This window comes from Theropithecus gelada, chromosome 10, assembly GCF_003255815.1.
Source record: "Theropithecus gelada isolate Dixy chromosome 10, Tgel_1.0, whole genome shotgun sequence".
In the NCBI taxonomy this organism is placed as follows: domain Eukaryota; kingdom Metazoa; phylum Chordata; class Mammalia; order Primates; family Cercopithecidae; genus Theropithecus; species Theropithecus gelada.
The window spans coordinates 88,967,770-88,990,233 of NC_037678.1; the positions used below are offsets into that span (position 1 = coordinate 88,967,770).

At 44.7% G+C, this 22,464-nt stretch overlaps 2 protein-coding genes across 5 annotated transcripts in view; one reads left to right on the plus strand and one right to left on the minus strand.

Moving 5' to 3' along the window:
• Window positions 1-19,426, minus strand: part of BFSP1 (beaded filament structural protein 1) — a 78,454-nt gene extending 59,028 nt beyond the window's left edge. The window contains exons 1-3 of one of the 2 annotated variants that reach the window (XM_025398278.1): window positions 19,377-19,426; window positions 12,649-12,770; window positions 10,024-10,246 (exon numbers count right to left, since the gene is read on the minus strand). Coding sequence is in view for 1 of the 2 variants with exons in the window: in XM_025398277.1 (XP_025254062.1) it covers window positions 8,460-8,503 (44 nt within the window). In the remaining variant the exon portion in view is untranslated. Of the gene's footprint in view, window positions 1-8,459; window positions 8,725-10,023; window positions 10,247-12,648; window positions 12,771-19,376 lie in introns of those variants that run through there. The other variant, XM_025398277.1, reaches the window with a different exon arrangement.
• The window catches only part of DSTN (destrin, actin depolymerizing factor), a 36,654-nt gene continuing 33,568 nt past the window's right edge, over window positions 19,379-22,464 (plus strand). For 2 of the 3 annotated variants that reach the window (XM_025398283.1, XM_025398279.1), the window contains exon 1: window positions 19,887-20,466. In XM_025398283.1, coding sequence (XP_025254068.1) covers window positions 20,464-20,466 — 3 coding nt within the window. In that variant the 5' untranslated portion in view covers window positions 19,887-20,463. Of the gene's footprint in view, window positions 19,526-19,886; window positions 20,467-22,464 lie in introns of those variants that run through there. The other variant, XM_025398281.1, reaches the window with a different exon arrangement.

The window sequence follows — 22,464 nt, forward strand, 5'->3', positions numbered from 1 at the left end:
ATAGTGAGAAGAGAAGGTTTATTAAAAGCTACTTAGTTACAGAGTAGGGCATCCTCAGAAAGCAAGAGGAGAAATGTCTCATCTTTGTTTTAAATTTTTCTTATATAGGGTCTTACTTATATAAAAGTTAAGCTATATCTACCTGTCGGGGGCTGACAGTGTCACAAAATATATTAGTCTGTGGACTTAAAGAAAACTATTCATGGCATTTTAGTGCATAAGTACATTAAAGCATGACTACAGTCTGTTTTTGTTTTTTTGTTTTTTTTTTTTTTTTGAGATGGAGTTTCGCTCTTGTCTCCCAGGCTGGAGGGCAATGGCGCCATCTCAGCTCACTGCAACCTCTGCCACCCAGGTTGAAGCTATTCTCCTGCCTCAGCCTCCTGAGTAGCTGGAATTATAGGTGCCCACCACCATGCCTGGCTAATTTTTGTATTTTTAGTTTCACCATGTTGGCTAGGCTGGTCTTAAACTCCTGACCTCAGGTGATCCACCCACCTCAGCCTCCCAAAGTGCTGGGATTACAGGCGTGAGCCACTGCACCCGGCCAACTAAAATCATTTTAAAAGCATATATTGTTTTGCAATACCAGGACATCTGGACATTTTTTCTGTCATAGTTTATCCTTGCAGGCATTGTTAAGCTGTTTCCTCAGCTGTAAACATCATATAACCACAGGTCATGATAGACAAGAAATGTGCCTTGCCAGTTTTAAGATGGAGTTGATTTTAAAATTGTGCCACTCTGGCTCTCCTATGCTCCTGCTTCCCTGACATGATGACATGTAGTCCAGAGGTAGGCAGTTCAGGGCGAGTATGGTGGAGCCTTCGGTCCCAGGTTCTTTCCAACTCTTCACTCTGCTGGCTTTAGTATGTGGCTTAGCGCCTGTATTAGGCCATACTTGCATTGCTATGAATACCTTAGACTGGGTAATTTATAAAGAAAAGAGGTTTAATTGGCTCACAGTCCTGCAGGCTGTACAGGAAGCATGGCACCAGCATCTGCTTGGCTTCTGGGGAGACCTCAGGGAATTTTTACTCATGGTAGAAGGCAAAGGGGGAGCTGTCAGGTCACACGGTGAGAGTGGGAGGAAGGCGGGGAGGTGCCATACACTTTTAAATGACCAGATCTCGCAAGAGTTCATTCACTGTCACAAAGACAGCACCAGGGAGATGGTGCTAAGCCATTTATGAGTGATCCACACCCACAATCCAATCACCTCCGACCAGGCCCCTCTTCTAACGTTGGGGATTACAATTCAACTTGAAATTTAGAGGGGATAACATCCAAACTATATCAGTGCTCAAGCTCACAGATGGCTGCTACCCTTAAGCTTCATGTCTGTACCTGAAATCACTTGTACATCTATACCACCAATCTTACTCATTTATTTATTCAACAAATATGTTTTGACAACCTACTCTGTGCCAACACTCTTCTGGCCCTGGAATACAGAAGTGAAAAAAATAAAATAAGGCCGGGTGCGATAGCTCACACCTGTAATCCCAGCACTTTGAGAGGCCGAGGCGGGTGGATCACCTGAGGTCAGGAGTTCAAGACCAGCCTGACCACCCCGTCTCTACTAAAAATACAAAAACATTAGCTGGGCGTGGTGGTGGGCACCTGTAATCCCGGCTATTCAGGAGGCTGAGGCAGGAGAATTGTTTGAACCGGGAGGCAGAGGTTGCAGTGAGCCGAGATCACACCATTGTACTCCAGCCTGGGTGACAGACAACAGCAAGACTCCATCTCAAAAAGAAAAAAAAAGAAGAAAATAAAAATCCTTGATCCCTGTTCTTGTGGAGCTTATATTCAATTGGAGAAAACAGAAAGTAAGTAAGATAAACAAGTGAAAAATGGAGTATAAGTGGTGAAAAGTGTTACAGAGAAAAATAAAGAAAAGGGAACTCGAAGGATGGTGGGGCATCTGGTAATTTTAGACAGAGTAGTCAGGGAAGACCTCACTGAGGAGGTTACATCTGAGTAGAGAACCGAAGGAAGCGATGGGAAAGCCATTTGGATTCTTGAAGAAAGAGCGTTCTAAACATGGGGAAGAATAAATGTAATAGGATGTGCCTGGTTTGTTCAAGAAAGGGTGCAGAGGCCATCATGGCAAGAGTGGAGCAGGTGAGGATAGAGTGCAGGTCAGATGAGGTCAGGAAGGGCAAACAGAGGACAGATCCCACAGGATTTCTACATATCCTCCATAATGATTTGGCTTCACAGTGAGAGTAAAGGGAAGCCTTTGAGAATTTTTGGCAAGGAAGTGGCGTAAACTGATCTACAGCTTAACAAGATGGCTTTCGTGGCTGTGCTGAGAATAGCAGAAGCAGAGAGACCAGCCAAGAGACCATTGCAATAATCCAGTTTAGAGGTGATGGTGAGTTAGACCAGGGTGATAGCAATGGAGGTAATGAGGGGTGATAGAATTCTGGATATATTTTGAGGGTAGAACCAACAGAATTTACTGATGTGGGATATGAAAGAGAAAAGACAAGGATAAATCTGAAGCTGGAAGGATGAAACTGACATTTACAAGATGGGGAAGACTGGAGGTGAAGCAGATTTGGGGGAAAATATCAAGATTTCTGTTTTAATTATGAGAAGTTGAGATGTCTACGAAACATCCAAGGGCAAGTGTTGAATAGACAGTTGCATCCACAAGTCAGAAATCTGGAGAGAGGTCAAGGATAGACATAAATTTGGGAACCAACAGCAGAGAGAAGATATTTAAAGTCATGAAACTGAATCAGAACTTAAGGGAATTCGTGTAGAGAGTAAAGAGAAGAAGTCTAAGAACTTAGTATGCATGGGGACTCTGGAGAGCAGCAGTCAGGAGGTGAGGAGGAACCAGCAAAGGAGCCTGAAAAGGACCAGATAGGTAGGTGGAAAATCAGGAAGAGTGTGTGAGATTCTGGAAATCAAATAAGTAAAGTGTTTCAAAGTGAAGAGAAGACATGACTGACTACGTGGTATGAGATGAGGACTAAAAATTGGCCATTGGATTTAGCAATGTGAGGTTCCTTGGTCATGTGGGTAAAAGCAGATTCAGGAAAGTGGTGGGGAAGAAACCATGAGGATGAAATGCCAAATTCAACAAGAACAACTAAAATCTATGGAATAAAATTCACAGGGTAGACAAAAAACCAAAAACAAAAATCCTCAATGAAAGAACAATTACTTCAATCAACAACTTTAACAAATATTTAGTGTTTATCATCTATGTTCCAAGTGATATTCAAAAAACTCACTGGCAATTCAGTGATGAAGAAAACAAAGTACCTACACTTATGGAGCAGATATTCTATTGGGGTAAAGAGACAATAAACAGCTAAACAAATATACAATGTGTCAGTTGCTGATAAGTGCTTTAAAAATCATACAGAACAGAAAGAGGATAGACAGTAGGGGCAAGTGGGGTGGCAAACTACTTTAGATAAGGTGATCATCAAGGCCTCTCAGATTTATTAGTAGAGAGCTCATCTTACATCAGTTAGAATTGGGATCTTTGAAAAGACCTGTTAAAAAATATACATATATACACGGGCCGGGCACGGTGACTCACGCCTGTAATCCCAGCACTTTGGGAGGCCGAGGCGGGCAGATCACAAGGTCAGGAGATCGAGACCATCCTGGCCAACACGGTGAAACCCCGTCTCCACTAAAAATACAAATATAAATATATATATATATATATTTCTTACGGCAAGTCTGAGTAAATACAAGAGAAGTGACAATTTAATTATCTTTGGCACAAAGAAAATTAGGGAATAGAAACTATTATGTTCACTATTATGTCCCCCAAATTTAAAATCTACACAAAATGCATGATTTTCTAGAAAAAAAAGACAAAGTGCCAAAGTGACTGGAGAAATAGAAAACTTGAGAAGAACAAAAGAAAATACAAAAATTGGTTTAAGGCTGACTTTGTTAGATTTATGTTTAAGATCAGGTCTAAAGACCAGCTGTTTTCTCAGGACAATACTATCAAAGCTTTAAGGTACAGGGAAGTCTTGCCTTATATAACTTGTTCAGAGAAAAGGCAAAGAAGGAAATAGTCCCAATTTATTCTTTATTTTAGGGTGAAAACTGGCCCAGGATATCACAAACACAAAACCAAAATAAAACATAGGCCTATCTTCTTTGTGAAAATAAATGTAAAGATCCTAAGTAAATGACCAATAAACCATATGTAGCAGTAGTTCCAGAGAACACACCTCAAGCCCAAGCAGAATGTATCATAGAAGGCCACAATGGTTTGGCATTAGCAAATCCATTAATATAATTTACTACATTAACAAGTTAAAGGAGGGGAACGCCTAGTTAATGAAACTAAATACCCACCACTGATGAAAGCTCTTACAAAAATAAGACAAGAAATTTATTTGACATATTAAAGGATATCTGCCAGAAGCCTAACAGAAAAAGCAGAAGAGATGATGGCATATTAGAAGCTTTTCCACTAAAGTCAGGAACAAGATAAGGATCACCACCAGTCAGCATTAGGCTTCCAAACCTAACCCATGCAATGACAAGAATTAGAAATTAGTTATAAAAATTAGAAACAAAGAAACAGAACTCTATATATCTCATTCTCAAAACGTCTAAGAAAATTAAGTGGGTAAGTATTAGAATGAATGAGGGCTCAGTAAGATGACTGGTTATAAGACTAATAAAAATCAAATGTTTATCTTTAATAAACAACAATGAATTATAAAATACAAGTAATTAAAATCACAAAATACCTTGAAATAATCCAATTAAGCCATGCATAGACTCTACATGAAGAAAAGTAGACTAGGTGCAGTGGCTCATGCCTGTAATCCCAGCACTTTGGGAGGCTGAGGTGGGAGAATCACATTAGCCCAGGAGTTCGGAACCAGCCTGGGCAACAACAAAGTGAGACCCTGTCTCTACAAAAAATAAAACAAATTAGCCAGGCATGGTGGTGCACGCCTGTGGTCCCAGCTACATGAGAGGCTGTGGCAGGAGGATCACTTGAGGCTGCAGTGAACTGTGTTCATGCCGTTGTGCTCCAGCCTGGGTGACAGAGTGAGATACTGTCTAAAAAAAAAAACAAACAAACAAAACAAACACAGTATAAAGTTTTACTGAGAGTCACAAAGGAATGCCTAAACAATTACAAAAACATGGCCGGTCATGGTTCATGCCTGTAATCGCAGCACTGTAGGCGGCCGAGGCGGGCAGATCACCTGAGGTCAGGAGTTGGAGACCAGCCTGACCAACATTGTGAAGCCCTGTCTCTACTAAAAATAGAAAAATTAGCCAGGCATGGTGGCCCACCCCAGTAATCCCAGCTACTTGGGAGGCTGAGGCATGAGAATCGCTTGAACCTGGGAGGCAGAGGTTGCAGTGAGCTGAGATGGTGCCACTGCACTCCAGCCTGGGCAACAGACGAGACAGAACCCTGTCTCAAAAATAAAATAAAATAAACAAGCAAAACAACAATAATTACAGAAACATGTCATGTTCACCAGCGAAAAGAATCAATATTGTAAAGATAATGGATTCCCACAAATTGATGATTAAAAACAGTGCAATACCAATCAAATACCACCAAGATTTTTAAATAGAACTTCACAAGAAGATTGCAAAATTCATATGAAAGAGAACATGTATAAGGATAACTAAGGACAATTTTTACAAGAAGAACAAGGGCCCATCAAATATTTAAAATATACAATAAAGCCAGAGTAATGAAAAAGGTGATATTTGTATAAGAACGAAGAAATCAGTGAAAAGAATAGAGCAAGCAATAGACCCATGTTGGTCCTTTCTTCATGGGAATGGAACAGATGGCAAAAATGACATTTTATACCCATGGGAAAGGATAGGCTAGTTAGACAAAAAGTTTTGGGGAAAATGGATACGTTTTTGAGAAAAAATAAAGTTAAGTATCTCACAATATATAAAACTAATCCCAGATGAAATCTTGGTGGTAGAAAGGCTTTCTTAAGCAAAATTTAAAATGCAATAATCAGCTGGGTGCAGTGGTTCATGCCTGTAATCCCAGCACTTTGGGAGGCCGAGGCGGGAGGATTGCTTGAACCCAGGAGTTTGAGACCAGCCTGGGCAACACAGCAAGACTCTACAAAAAAATGCGAAAGTTAGCTGGGCATGGCGGTGTGTGCCTATAGTCCCAGTTACTTGGGAGGCTGAGGTGGGAGAATCTCTTGAACCTAGGAGTTTGAGGATGCAGTGAGTTATGATCACACCACTGCACTCCAGCTTGGGTGACAGAGTGAGAGCCTGTCTCCAGAAAGAAAAAATTTAAAAAAAAAAAAAAATCACAGGAACACAAAACTATCTATTAATATCTATTGATCTATCTATCTAGCATGTGTGTGTAAATAAGCAAAACCTGGAAGGACAGACTTTGTTCTGTACATTTGAAACCAATAGTAGAGCTTAAATTTGGTGAGGAGGGAAAGAATTGCAGGGGAGTGAAGGTGACATTTTTCTACACAGAGTTTTTGTTTTAATAAGAAGACATTCCAAGATAATTTATATAATTAAATTTTTAAATGACTTCTTTATTATTATATAAATATGTGGCAGGAAAATTAATAGGGAACATTTATTTTCTTTCTTAGACATTTTCAGCATTTTTTCTCCTGATAAATCTGTATTTTTTAGTAGCCAGAAAAAATGTACCAAAGTGGTTTCCATTCTGAAATTATTTTTAATGGTGTTTGGCTCAACCAGCAGAATGATCCAGGCCCATCCGTGTCCTGGCCCAGGGCCCAGGCTCTCTCCCTGGCAGCCAGCGAGGTGTTCTTGCCAGAGCTATCCCAACTGCTGCCTCCCTGGCTGCCAGCATCACCTTGGCTACCTGCAGAGACACTCCTGCCACTGCCTCGTTGGTGGGGAGAGCTCCCTCCTGTTGCAATGCTGATTAATATAAGATGAGTGGAAAAGCAAATGGAGGGCAAATACAGAGGGCCAGGCTGTGCAAAGGAGAAGTCTGTTTCTGCAGCATTGATACCAGGTCCCACGTCAATCTCTCTGAATAATCTGGCCCTCGCAGTTTCTCTTTGGAGAAATTTGAGATACGTTTCCCAGCAGCTGGGTCAAAGGGCCTTTGGATGCAGCACCTCATTGCATATTCTTTCCCACCTGCACTGGTGTTGCAGACCATGCGGGGCACCTCATCTCTCCCCTACCTCAAGGGGTCTTCTCTGCAGAAGCTTACAGAATGGCTTTAGCTTTCTCTGCCCTCTATGTCCCCTACAACGTATTCTAGTAACTCAGTCCTGGGCCCTCCTGGCTCAAGGGAAGTCCATATGTCCATGAGTGGTTGCAGGAGGGTCAACCCAGCAGACTCACTGAATCACCTTTTCAGATTTGGTGCCTTCTTCCAGGTCTCTTGCCTGGGGCCTTCATGTGCCTAAAAGTCTCTCTTGCTGTTTTATTTGAAGCATAGAATTGTAGCTTGAGTCTTTCCTCAGTTTATTTTGTGATAGATCCTCCTTACCAAGTGTTTATCGTGGTTCCAGTGTATGTGTTGGGGGAGGGGGGTGATTCTAAAGAACACTGCTTGTGAGTCACGCTGCTCTGTTAATAAACCTGTTATGCAGGAAAACCCAGCTGAAAGGCAGATCTGAGTTGCTCACTCCCAGCTGTCAGTAAGTGGATACAATGGCCTTTTCATTGGGTATGAATTTTAGTCTATTATATTTTCTTTAGAAACTAAAATCAGCTGATGAGAAGTTAAAGTAATGCTGAGTTTGTTTCATAAGAAATAAAAACTCGACTCAGGAGGACCGCAGCCATTATTCGTGGCTCACATTCTCTAAATTTCATCTGAAAAGTTGATATTCCAGATTCCTTACATCTCTCCAAGATGCCTAGCATCTTATACACACAAAGATGGGGGATTTTTACTCAGCAAGAAAAATATTTATTTTCCTTTTTTTTTTTTTTGAGGAGAAAAATACTTATCTTTTCAACCTCATTAATTTTTATGATGGGTAAAATTTTTTCATTATATTAGTCAAAAAGACTCTGGACTGAATAAAGTATAGCACCCAAACCATTTAAAATGGCTTCCTGGCTGGGAAGACACTGCAGTCATCTCAGGGAAGTTTCTGGTCTTGGGAAAAACAAATGACCATTCAAGAAGGGAAACTCAAGAATCCAGGCCTTGCACGCTGCTCTTTTTTCTCTGAAAGCTTTTGGAAGTGGAGCCACACTTTATTTACCGAATATGCACTTCTTGTTTCTTGTAACCATGGTGCTCTAGTTGAGTGCGTCTTATGTCAGACTACTGTTGAGCCAATATTTATCATTTTAGAAATTTCCATGAGTCATAAAACAAACCTGCAACCCTCTTGCTGTACCGTCTATGGGTGTTTCTTTCCTAGAGTTGTTTAAAGTAAAAAGAAAAAAATGCTGAACCTAGAATCCAAAACTTGACATTTATCAGAACACTTATATACTTTCTCCTGCGTGGAGGCTGCTTCTCTGAAATTTCAAAAACCATTCAGCTCACATCCAAGGTGTGCTGCCTGCTGCCTGAGGTGCCCTGCCTGCCCAGGACTCCAAAACCCTCTCCAGAGGGCCAGGTCTGGGCTGAGAAAGGAAGCTTTAGAGGTTTGCAGAAAGGAAGTGACTCACTGGCTCAAGGGGTGGGAGGGAAGGCTTTCCACAGGATACAGAATAAAAATGAGCAAGCAATTCCTTCCACCTCCAGCGTGGAAATTTTTACTAGGGGACCACCTCTTAATGACTGGGCCTGAATTTAGTGACCACTCACCTCCACTCCCACTTCCAAAAAGAAAAGTAAAGAAAAAGAAAAAGAAAAAAAAAAGCAGGACCAATTGCAAGATGTGACGTGTTTGCCTCATTTACAAGTAAGGATGTTGAAGCTAATGCTGTTTGCTCCCTTTGTGTCAATCAGCTCCCTTTCCACAGACATGGATAGTTGGGAGAACCACATTAAGTCTACGATCTAGAAAACTACAGCAACTTATTGCTTTTGCCATTAAAACAAAACAAAACAAAACAAAACAAAAAAACAACCCTCTAGAGCCCTGTTTTGTCTAGAGCCCAAGGCCTAGAGTTTATAAATCAAAATTTAAGAGCCTGCCTTAGTATTACTAGAACAGGATACTTCACAAATTGCTAAGACTGTGCCAGGCACTCAGTATCTCTTCTGTGGAGTTCAAGCATCACCTTTTAGAGCTCTAAACTAAAGGTGTCAAATTAGTCAACATCTTGAGTTTACAGGTGAACCAGTAAACCAGTATTGGTCCATGGCCTGTTAGGAATTCGGCGAGTGAGCATGACCACCTGAGCTCCACCTCCTGTCAGATCAGTGGTGGCATTAGATTCTCACAGGACTGGGAACCCTATTGTGAACTGCTCATGCAATGGATCTAGGTTGCACGCTCCTTGTAAGAATCTAATGCCAGATGATCTGACATGGAACAGTTTCATCCTGAAACCACCGCGCCCCCACCATCCCCCTGCCGCCCGTCTGTGGAAATATTGTCTTCCACAAAACCAGTCCCTGATGCCAAAAATGTTGGGGAACTCTGATCTAGAGTTGAAGACCTCACCGAAGGACTGGTAATGGAAATACTGGAGCAAAACAGTTACAGTAAAAGGCACTCAAATTTCAAATCATGACCATTGGCCTTTGGCTATCTGTTTTTGGTGTTTGTTTTCCTTGAATACAACTCAGAGTTCCCTCATCAGGAAGAGCTGGCTTTCTTTGGCTGAACCATCATTTGACATCCCTCCTCCTACCCCCAAGAAGACAGGAAAATTAGGAAGTAAGCCAGAGCAGATCCCAAAAAAATAAAAAAACAAAAAGGAAACCCATTACATATCTACATCTATCTTATGTATCTTGGTCCATAGGGTCTAATTTTTTTTTGGTAGGAACATCAGGCATGCTCTTCCTCCAAATATCCAACTTTGAATAAACTCTCTAGCCATCTCTTCTATATTCATATTCGCCAACATAAGTGAGGAATGATGTCATTAACAAACACTCACTTCCTTCCTCTGTGGATGCTCCACTCATCAAAGATCCAGTAACATCTCCCAGGTGTGATCTGTTGCACCAGGTAGGATCCTGAGAATTCCCAGGGGAACCTGGGCCAAGTTTATCTTGGCATTTCTGTTTTCACTTGTGATCTCCTTATTCATCTTCACATTCCTGGTAGCTAACACGGCCACAGCTGGCACACAGTAGGACTTCAGGAAACATCCGTCAAATCTAAATGAAAAAATGTTCAATTAGATTTGACAGTGGCTTCCCATTGTGAATATAAATAAGATGTCCACCTGCATGTGTTGGTATCACCTCCATATCCCAGCAGGGCTTCAGCACTGCCCTGACATTACCTGGCAGCCTCTGGGGTGGGCCCTTTACTGGTTCTGAGTTTTTCCTGCCTTGCAGTAGCAGTGGGTGAGGCAGAAGTCTGCAGAGAATAATGGGATGAGCTGGGGAAAAATGAGTCCCAACCAGAGAGCTTGCCACGACCAGCCCATTGCTGTCTGTGACATGCTTTTTCCTCCTCTGACTGTCACTTTCCTCCCTTTCTTAACCACCATGTGAACCAGTCCTTTCATTGTTTCTAAAGTGAATTATTCTGAGCTTTTAGAAAAGCTCTCTTGTTTTTACATGTTAAGGTTTAGAGCGAAATTTCTAGTCTTTTCATTCCTATCCTTCATGATTTTATGACTTGTGATTACACTCAATCCTACATGCTGAAGAGTCTGAACTCATTTCATCTTTAAAAAAATACTCCATTTCCTTGTTTGCCTCTTTCTGAATATTTTGTGGTTCATTTTTCTTTCTCCGGAAGTACAACAACCAGATCAGAAGTGTAAAAAGAATGTATCATGGAGGCTGGAGCGGTGGCTCATGCCTGTAATCCCAGCACTTTGGGAGGCCAAGGCAGGCGGACCATGAGGTGAGGAGATAGAAGCCATCCTGGCTAACACAATGAAATGCCCCCGTCTGTACTAAAAATACAAAAAAATTAGCCGGGCACGGTGGCAGGTGCCTGTAATCCCAGCTGCTTGAGAGGCTGAGGCAGGAGAATCGCTTCTACCCGGGAGGTAGAGGTTGCAGTGAGCCAAGATCGCACCACTGCACTCTAGCCTGGGCAACAGAGCGAGACTCTGCCTCCAAAAAAAAAAAAAAAGAATGTATCATGCTTATGAAAAATTGAAGACAACTTGGAGAGATCCCCAGGATATAGTGCTGAACGAATGAATAAAAACAAGCTGCAGTCCTGCATGTATTGCTCAGACCATTCGTATTTTATAAAATGCTCTATATTATAAAGTTCTGGAAGGTTCCGTGTTGATGAGAGGTGTGATGCCCACTGTGACCTCGATGTGTGTATGTGTATGTAAGGAACTATGGAACTATGGGACTGTTCATTTATCCTTGCACTGGATTTGCTTTTTAGAACATTTCCCAAAAACTTTCCTGAAATATTTAACATATTAGATGGGCTTCAGGGCAATTCATGAGCTCCCTAAGATTATAGGCCAAACTTTGTGAGTAGAAACAAATGTCCGTCTTTCTAGAGAGAGGGTTTATACTTTTGTGTTTTTTTGTTTTGTTTTGTTTTGTGTGTGTGTGTGTTTTGTTTTTGAGACGGAGTCTCCCACTGTCACCCAGGCTGGAGTGTAATGGTGCGATCTCGGCTCACTGCAACCTCCGCCTCCTGGGTTCACGCGATTTTCCTGCCTCAGCTTCCCAAGTAGCTGGGATTACAAGTGCACACTACCACATCAGGCTAATTTTTTGTATTTTTAGTAGAGACAGGGTTTCACTATATTGGCCAGGCTGGTCTCGAACTCCTGACCTCGTGATCTATCCACCTTGGTCTCTCAAAGTGCTGGGATTACAGGCATGAGCCACCACGCCCAGAGGATTTATAAGAATCCCAGGCCGGGAGCGGTGGCTCATGCCTGTAATCCCAGCACTTTGGGAGGCCAAGGCAGGCGGGTCACGAGGTCAGGAGTTTGAGATCAGCCTGGCCAGCACAGCGAAACCGCATCTCTACTAAAAAATACAAAAACTTAGCCAGGTGTGGTGGTGCCTGCCTGTAATCCCAGCTGCTTGGGAGGCTGAGGCAGGAGAATTGCTTGAGCCCAGGAGGCGGAGGTTGCAGTGAGCCGAGATTGCGCCACTGCACTCCAGCCTGGGTAACAGAGTGAGAGTCTGTCTCAAACAAACAAACAAAGAATCCCAAAGGGAATATATATGGCCCAAGAGGGACTAAGAACCACTGGTTGAGATAATTGTACCACTTTATACTCTGTTTCTCATGGTTTAACTCAAGAAGCATGCTATTATCTGAAAAACATACATAATTGGTCAATCTTTAATGTTATAAAATAGTGGCATATGACTTTCACTCTAGCATAAAGACTAATAATCAATAATGTTACCATGTGGTACTGTATCCTTCCCACGAATATACTTAAATATATTTAGCCTTTTCCTAAAATAGATGCCAGGGCCCTTGGGGCTGTCTGATCCATCAGCACCAGGCTATGGGCAGTAAGGAATGTTCAGAATGTATTTTCTACAGCTTCTATTTCTTTTGCTTTGCCAATTAACCTCATCTGTGGTGGTAAGCAAGTAACAAGACACACCTCATTTCTCTTGTTCAGCCTCACTCACAGGTGCTGTGTCATGTGACCTGATGGTAAAGGGCTTGGGATCAGATCCTGTACTCCTCTGGGCTCCCAAGGAAAGTCTCTTCACCTTACCCCATCTGTGGGATGAGGCCAGTGATAATATCTACCTGTGGCAGTCACTACTGGTTATCTCCCAATATCCATTTTCCCCTTCTTCCTTAGTAAAGGAACAACAATGTCTTAGCCGAGCACACTGCAAGTTAGAGAACAGACCGTGTTTCCCAGCTTCCCTTGCAGCCATATGACTAAGTTCCGGTCAATGAGACAAAAGGAGAAATCCTATATAGTACAGGGTATGTGGTCTAGAAATATGGTATAAAAGTTTCTATGGTATAAGTTTCTGGAACCCTCTCTTCCTCCCTCCCTCCCTTCCTTCCTCTGGAACCGTTCCTTCCTTCCTTCCCTCCCTCCCTCCCTTCCCTCCTTCCCTCCCTCCCTCCCTCCCTCCCTCTGGAACCCTTCCCTCCCTCCCTCCCTCTGGCACCCCTCCCTCCCTCCCTCCCTCCCTTCCTTCCTTCCTCTGGAACCCTTCCCTCCCTCCCTCCCTCCCTCCCTTCCTTCCTCTGGAACCCTTTCCTCCCTTCCTCCCTTCTTTCCTTCCTTCCTTCCCTCCCTTCCTCTGGAACCCTTCTCTCTCTCTTTCTCTCTCTCTCTGACAGAGTCTCGTTCTGTTGCCTCCCAGGTCAAGCAATTCTCCTGCCTCAGCCTCCTGAGTAGCTAGGACTACAGGCACATGCCTGGCTTATTTTTGTATTTTTACTAGAGACAGAGTTTCACCATGTTGGACAGGCTGGTCTTGAACTTCTGACCTCAGGTGATCTACCCTCCTCAGCCTCCCAAAGTGCTGGAATGATAGGTGTGAGTCATCCCCCGCCCCCCGCCAGTTTCTGGGATCTTTCTATAAAAAAGGGGATGCTTATGCTGGGCAACATAGGGAGATCTTGTTTCCACACACAAAACATTTAAAAATTAGCTGGGTGCAGTGGTGTGCGCCTGTGGTCCTAGCTACTTGAGAGGCTGAGGTGGGAAGATTGCTTGAGCCTGGGAGGTTGAGGCTGAAGTGAGCTGTGATCGTGCCACTGTACTCCAGCCTGGGTGATAGAGTGAGACTCTGCCTCAAAAAAAAAAAAAAAAAAGGATGCCCTTCTTTATCTTTTTTTCCTCCTTCTTACTGCCTAAAATGTGGAAGTAATAGCTGGTATTCTAGCAGTCATCCTGGACTATGAGGTAACCTTAGGAAGACAATCTATGCACAACAAAGCAACAGTATAGAAACTGGGGCCAGGTGTGGTGGCTCATGCCTGTAATTCCAATGTTTTGGGAGGCGGAGGCAAGAGGATCATTTGAGTCCAAGAGTTCCAGACCAGGCTGGGCAACGTGGCAAGACTCTGTCTTTACATACACAGACACACACACACACAAATTAGCTGGGCGTGGTGGTGGTGTGAGCTTGTGGTCCCAGCTACTCAAGACTGGAGGACTGCTTGAGCCCAGGAGGTCAAGGCTGCAATGAGCCGTGTTTGTACAACTGCACTCCAGCCTGGGTGAGAGTGAGACCCTGGCTAAAAAAAAAAAAAAAAAAGAAAGAAATTGGGTTTTTACCACCACCAAGTCAATATAACAAATCTGAATTGTTTGCCTCTGTACTTCTTTTATGTGTGAAGTAAACCATGTACACATACACACAAATGTAATAAAGCCTTAAGCCACTATTTTGTCTTTGTTACTTATAACCAAACACAACCCTTACTAAACTACTACTTCTTTGATTCATTTAAACTACTGCTGCTACTGCTTCTTTTTTTTTTTTTTTTTTGAGATGGAGTCTCGCTCTGTCGCCCAGGCTAGAGTGCAGTGGCACGATCTCCACTCACTGCAAGCTCCGCTTCCCAGGTTCACGCTATTCTCCTGCCTCAGCCTTCTGAGTAGCTGGCACTACAGGCACCCACCACCACGCCCGGCTAATTTTTGGTATTTTTAGTAGAGACGGGGTTTCACCATGTTAGCCAGGATGGTCTTGATCTCTTGACCTCATGATCCGCCTGCCTTGGCCTCCCAAAGTGCTGGGATTACAGGCGTGAGCCACCGTGCCTGGTCTTTTTTTTTTTTTTTTTTATTGAGAAAGAGTCTTGCTCTGTCACCCTAGAGTGCAGTGGCGTGATCTAGGCTCACGGCAACCTCCGCCTCCGTGGATCAAGCGATTCTCCTGCCTCAGCCTCTTAAGTAGCTGGGATTACAGGCGCCCACCACCGCGCCCAGCTAATTTTTGTATTTTTAGTAGAGACGGGGTTTCACCACGTTAGTCAGGCTGATCCCGAACTCCTGACCTTAGGTGATCCGCCCATCTCGGCCTCCCAAAGTGCTGGGATTACAGGTGTGAGCCACCGTGCCCGGCAAAATGCACAAATCTTAAGTTTTGACAAATGTATATACCCATGTAACTTGTTGTTGTTGTTGTTGAGATAGTCTCACTCTGCTGCCCAGGCTGCAGTGCAGTGGTGTGATCTTGGCTCACTGCACCCTCTGCCTCCTATATACCCATGTAACTTGAACCCCTAACAAATTAAAAAAAAAAATGACGATCACCCCTGAAAATTCTGTCAGGCCCGTCTGTAGTCAATCTCCACTCCCACCCTATTTAACAACTATTCTGATTTTTTTCACTATAGTTTTGCCTGTTCTAAAATTCCTCAAACTTTTAATAAACTGTCAGTGGAGACTAAGCAGATATTCTCAACTACTGTAGGAGGGATATAAATTGGTATATCCTTTTTAGAAGGCTATCTGGCAGTATGTAATTAGTAAAATAAAATTTATGCATTCCTTTTGACTTAGTAATTTTATGGGAGGAATTTTCTGAGAGGTCTACCAGTTCATGTATGCAAAGAAGGCAGTCCCAAAGCTGTTCACTGAAGCATTGTTTGTGAAAGCAAAGGATTGGAAATAACCTAAATGCCCATCAGTAGGGGAAAAGTTAAATGAATGAACAGTCACACCTTGCCGCAATTATAAGAAATGATTTACTGATATGGCAAGATTGCCAGGACAATCATTAAATGCAGAAAAGCAAGTTACAAGATGCTACATACCCAACATAAAACCATTACCCAGAACACCAATAAAAACAAAACAAAACACAAAACATATGCCCAAGGTGTATTTCTGTTAGTCCATAACCCAAACTGACATCAGTGGTTACCTCTAAGGAGAGGACTAGGATTATGGGAAAGGAGAGAAGGTGCTCAACGGGTTTTTCCTTTGTTGTATTGTTTGAATCTTTTACAATAAAACTACACACGTGTCTTAGAGGATGAAGTTATTTTTAAGAAAGACTACTGATGGCCGGGCATGGTGGCGGGTGCCTGTAATCCCAGCACTATGGGAGGCCGAGGCGGGCGGATCACCTGAGGTTAGGAGCTCGAGACCAGACTGGCCAACATGGTGAAACCCCGTCTCTATTAAAAGTACAAAATTAGTTGGGCATGCTGACGGGTGCCTGTAATCCCAGCTACTCGGGAGGCTGACGCAAGAGAATCACTTGAACTCAGGAGGTGGAGGTGGCAGTGAGCTGATATCCTGTCACTGCACTCCAGCCTGGGTGACACAGCAAGACTCCATTAAAAAAAAAAAAAAAAAAAAAAGACTACTGACAAAATAGGGATAGGAGATAGGAAATAGGTGAATTTGTGGAGAGGGAGGAGAGAAATTAAAGTTTTTTTCTATGCTATATATTGACAGTGTTATGTCTCCCAGCAAAGGAGCTTTCCCCAGCCTATCTATTAATACACATCTCTCTTCAGGCTCCTCGTTAATGTATCATTTCTTCTTCTCTGCCACTTACATCAATATATTAATGGTTTTAAATGAAAGTGCCTATATGTTCACAGATTAAGTATGCAAAATGTTTTCTAAATGAAAAATGAAATATACCAATCTCATATTTAAGGAGAGACCTTATGTGTCTTAGTCTGTTCGGACTGCTATAGCAGAATACCATAAACTGGGTGGCTTACAGACAACAGCAATTTATTTCTCATAGTTCTGGAGGCTGTGAAGTCCAAAATCAAGTCGCCAGCAGTGTATGGTGAGAGCCCACTTCCTGGTTCATAGATAAACCTTTTTGCTGTGTTCTCACAATGGTGGAAGCAGCAAGCAGCAGCCTAGGACCTCTTTTTTTTTTTGAGATGGTCTCGCTATGTCGCTCAGGATGTCAGTGGCGCAATCTCAGCTCACTGCTACCTCTGCCTCCCAGGTTCAAGCAATTCCCTGCCTCAGCCTCCTGAGTAGCTGGGATTACAGGTGCCCGCCACCACTCCTGGCTAATTTTTGTACTTTTAGTACAGACGGGGTTTCACCATCTGGGCCAGGCTGGTTTTGAACTCCTGACCTCGTGATCCACCTGCCTTGGCCCTCCAAAGTGCTGGGATTACAGGTGTGAGCCACCGCACCCGGCCTAGGACCTCTTTTATAAGGGCACTAATCCTATTAAAGGGGGCTCTGCCCTCATGGCCTAATCATGGTCCAAAGGCCCCAACTTCAAATACCTTCACATTGAGGATTACCTTTCAACTTCTGGAGGGCATAAATATTTATTAGTCTATAGCATTGTATGAAAAACTGTTTCCCTCTTTGTGGAGAGGAGGAATGTCACTATCTAGAAAACCTGGGTGTTAAATGCAGAGGCTGAAGTTCAGTGGGAACTAAAAAAAATGGGGGCTCATCTTAAGTTGTGATAAACTGATACAGAAGCTTGATAAATTGTAAAACATCTTCAGATACTTGTTCACTTACTGAACATTTATTAAACACCTACTATGTATCAGGGGCTATGCCAAGTTCACACATATGCATCTTAAATATCCCATGACCTCAAGGAACTCCCAGCGTAATCTGGTAGTAATGGCAAATGCACATAAGTAATTACAGAGCTACAGTAATTGTAGGGAAAAACCATAAAACCTCCAAACTCAAAGTATAGCATCTGCATTTCCTGGGGTCATCTAAGACTCCACCCCTCAACTCTGGAATCTGCATTTTAACAAGGATCCCAGGTGACTTGGATCTTTATTAAGATTTGAGAAGTGGCCATGCTCAGTGTCTCACGCCTGTAGATCTCAGCACTTCAGGAGGCCAAGGTGGCCGGATCACCCGAGGTCGGGAGTTCCAGACCAGCCTGACCAACACGGAGAAACCCCATCTCTACTAAAAATACAAAATTAGCTGGGTGTGGTGGCACATGCCTGTAATCCCAGCTACTCAGGAGGCTGAGGCAGGGGAATTGCTTGAATCCCAGAGGCGGAGGTTGCAGTGAGCCGAGATCGCACCATTGCACTCCAGCCTGGGCAACAAGAGTGAAACTCAGTCTCAAAACAAAAAAAAGGTTTGAGAAGTGATGAACTCTGGGATTATAGAAGGAACTACGGGGGTGAAGGAGTTGGAAGGGGTGGGGGGCAGGAAGTTAAAAAAAAAAAGAAGCAACTACTATTGATCCTTGGGAAGTGGTAAGAGAAGTCTTCAGATGTGAGGGGTGGTAGGAACATTCCAGGCTGAAAAATAAGCAGGCCCATGATCAAGGTAGTTAGAACTAGTAAGAGGTGTTCTGTTATAAGAAGTTTCGTCTGGGAGGGGCAGTGGGCACTTAGGAAGATATGGGACATAGGGCAGAAAAAGTAGGCTGAGGCCAGAGGCAGAAGGGCCACACTGACCCGCTGAGGGTTATGGAGGAAGCCACAGAAAATTTTAAGCAAGAATGTGACAAGACCAGTCTTATGTTTGGACATAACTCTGGTGGCAGAGTGGAGGACGAAATGCAGGAGAGGCTGGAGCAGGCAGGCAGGCATGTATCCTTAAATGAGCACCATTCACTTTTGGACTAGAAAGGAAGTCTGAATATTAAGAAGTGTAGAGGCCACAGGGTCCTATGCAAACAGAAAAGCAGAGGGTTCCAGCTGCAGTAGGATACAGGGGGGTTCCTTCTCAGCTCAGGAGTGTGGCCTTGGATGGGCATCTTCAGCATCACCTAGGAGTTGTTAGAAAGGCACATTCTCAGGCATCTCCTTAGAAGTAGTGAGGGAACCTTGGGGATGGGGCACACAAATCTAGCTTTGAACAATTTTTCCAGGTGATTCTGATGCATGCTAAAGTTAAGAACCACTGCTCTAGCCCGCCAAAAATCATGTCTCAGGTGGTAAAGGCTTAAAACTGCACAACTTGCTTACTGTCCTTTTTAAAAAGAACGAGGGTAATGAGAAATGGGTTTCTATGTTGAGCGGGGCAGAACAAAAGCCACATACAACCTAGATTTTATATAGTGCCAGAAAAAAATACTGACCATCTTGTCCAAAAGCCTCATATTTGGAGAATTAAAATAGTTTTGGTCGAGGCCATGATGTTCTCGGTAACCTAAATTAATTTATAAAATTCTCTCTGTTCCCTTTATTTCCCACAAAAACACCCGCAGCAAAAACGCTGGGATTCATCTCGGCCCTCTGAAAACCGTGTTTCCGACGCAACCGCCCATTAGAAAAACACAATTCCAAATTAAAAACCCGGAGAACTGAGCGGCGGGGCTGGCGCCACCATCCCGGGACAGCGCGGCCTTTCCCAGCCACACCCCTGCGCGCCGCCGGCCTCCTTCCCCGGCAGTTCCCAAAGATAAATAAATCTTCCTTGTTTTTCCAGACCTGAAATTAACGGTGACTCACAGAGCACTCTGCATGGCCACGGTCGCCTCGGGAAGGAGGAAAAATGTGCAGATTTTTTTTCCCCTCACGCGAGGGCAGGACAAGCCAGGCTGGGCCAATCAGGGGAGGGCGGCGGGAATCGCACCAAAGTAGGTAAAAAATGCGGGAGGCGTCCCCGCCGCCGCGGCCCGCGACTCCGCTCCCGCGGGTCCTCCCCCAGCGCGTCCCCCGTCCTCGGGCCCTACCCCCCCACACCCCCAACATCCCTCTCCTTCCACCACTCTGTGTCCCTGTCTCTCACCTCTCCCTTATCCCGCTCCTCCCCCAACTCTGTCCACTCCCTCACCTCTCCCCTTCCCTCCCCCATCACCCCTCCACTAAGTGCCCCTCGCCCCCTCCCCCCACATCCCCCGCCTCTCCCCACTCTGTCCCCTCTCCCTCACCTCTTCCCTCCCCTCTCCATCCCCTCCTCCCCCAAGTATGTGCCCTTCGCCCCTCCCCGCCAAATCCCCCTGCTTCCCACGCTCTGTCCTCCTCTCCCCCAGCTCTCCCTCCTTTTCCCCTCCCCGGCCCCGCCCCGCCCCCAGCGGCAAGAACACCTGGCCAGGTGGCTGCCTCCCCCCGCGCGAGCCGTGCCTGCACAGTGGGTGGAGCGTCAGGGAGCCCCGCCCAAGGAGGCTAAGCAAGGCCACCCCTCCCCCATCATCTTTTGCCCGCCCCTCGCCAGCAGGAGCCAGCCTAGTCCGCCTTCTAGTCCCCTGCAGACGAGAAAGCACGTACCCTCATTCCTAAACACTTTCTAGTGAGGGAGACCCCGCCCCGCAGCCGGAACCAGGTGAGGGAAGTTCCCCTCCGGTAGTCTGGATAGCCGCCGGGCGGGGCGTTGCCGGACCGGCTGGTTGCGTAGCAACGGCGGGAGGTGCGTGACGTGCGCAGCCGCGTTCCGTCCCGAGGTGCGCCCGCCCCGGGGTAGGCTCGCGCCGCCGCGTCAGCTCAGCGCTCGGTCCGGCGGCTGTGAAGAAGACGCTCTGCAGACTCGCTGCCCGCCAGCTCCCAACCCCGCGTCCCTGCGACCGCCGCGGCGAAGATGGTGAGTGGGAGGGAGGCCGAGGCGTGGGCTGAGGCGGCCGGGAGCAGCGGGTCTCGGGGGCGCCGCGGAATCGGGGATAAGGGGGTGAGCCGTGCCCCAGGCCCGGGAGGGACCCGGCCCGGCTGGGGGGGGCGGTCTCCGGGACTCCGTCGCCAGCCATCCTGGCTGGGCCCTGGCGCCCCTGGGCGGATCCGCGGCCGCTGCGCAGCTCCCAGCTGGGGCGAGGCCGCCGCCCTGAGCGTGGCCTCTGCGGTGCCTCCAGACCGGGCCTTGCAACAACTGGCCGGGGTCGAGCGCCCCCACCCGCTCTGTGAAATCCATCCGGGGGGCTGCACACCGCGGCTGAGAAGTGGGAGGCGGGGGGCGTCGGAATCCGGCGACCGTCCTTGTTGGCGTGAGTTTAGTTCTCCAGAGCTAGGGCTGAGGCGCTCGGCGACTTGTGCGCGTTCCAGCCCTTGAGGTCTGTCCATCTCAATAAGGAAGCTAAAGCTTTTATGGAACAGCCCTAGAGCACGGAATGATCGCTAACGAGCAGGATACTGGCATGATTTAGAACGGGGTGGCCTTGCAGCCTCTTTGTTTTTTTTTTTCTTTTTATCTGGCAGTCGGCTTCCAGCAGCACTCTGGTCGTGCTTGTCAAGCTTGGCAGGGTCTCTTTTAACCCTTCCCTGCCCGATCTGTCCGTGTATGGTTAGAATTTTTTTTCTGACCTGTAGACAGTTGGACTCTGCCAGAACTTGGTGCTCAGGGTGTGGGCATGATGCTGGGATGCTGATACAAGCAAATTTAAGAGCTTTAAAAACCATTAAAATACTAGAGTCACCAAAAAGTAAACACGTGCTCATTAGTATATTCTATATGATGGACATTTTGCTTAATTTACGTATTTTCCCCCTTTACATTGTGTCCCTCTAATTAGCTATTTAAAAACAAACGTATCCTCAACTGAACTATCAGATGGAACATTTTGTCATTTTCTTTAGTCTGCACACACTGTTACCATTTTTGGTCAATGATTTGCAGGCATAGCCTTACCAGACTTTGCTAGAAATATTACATTCTAATTGCATCTGTCTGTCTAGAAGCGGTTGGTACCAGCTTATCTGCATACAAACTGTTTTCACTGTGTAACAGTTTTGGTTTTCTTAAGTTATTGCAACTTTCATGAAATGCAGGCGGCCCCTTAGTAAAAAGAAAAGATTAACCGGTACTTTCTTGATGACTGTAGGTATGTATGTAATAGGGATTTGATACGGTTCAGTTTTTGGTTTTTCTTTGGTTTAATGCTGTAAGCTACAAAGTATCAGTATCTTAAGTCTAATATTTAATTATTAAAAATTTAATAATATTTTAAATGTATATGCTACTTTATACTAAAAGACTTTTAATCTAGGGGCTTATAAGTTACGGTACGTTTAAGACCAGTCACTCTAAAAGTGATTTGAAGCTGACTGGCGTCTGCTGTAGAGACTTCTGATTTGACATTATACTTTTTTATTGAGTGTCTAATACAGACTTTATTTTTCTGTTTGAAAATAAGAGACCAAACATTTTACCTTTAGTTAAGTGCTTAAGTTAAATGCTTAAAGTGTAACTAAATGCAAGGAAGGAGGAGTCTGTTATATTTGCTTGTTCTTGTGAGAAGTGGGAGAAACAAAAATTAGAGATGAGCGGTTTCCAAATACGTTTCAAAATTGTTGGCTTTAGGGAGATCAAGAAGACCTTACAAGTTACCTTTGGAGTTCAGAATATAGACCCCCCATTTTTAAAGGTTATTTTTGTTTTTAGCCTTAGGAGCGCAGGAGCATCTTTGTTTAGTCCGGTGATTAGAGAATATTGTGGGTATTATCCCGGAGTCTAGCACTTTTCTTTTGGCTCTTTTGGTTGGATGCTTGGTTCCAAGTTTCTTTTAAGATTAAATTTTAACTACCGATGGGTTTGTTCTAAATTAGCAGAATCACTTCCTTGTACTCACCAAGTCTTCGAGAAGCACCTGAA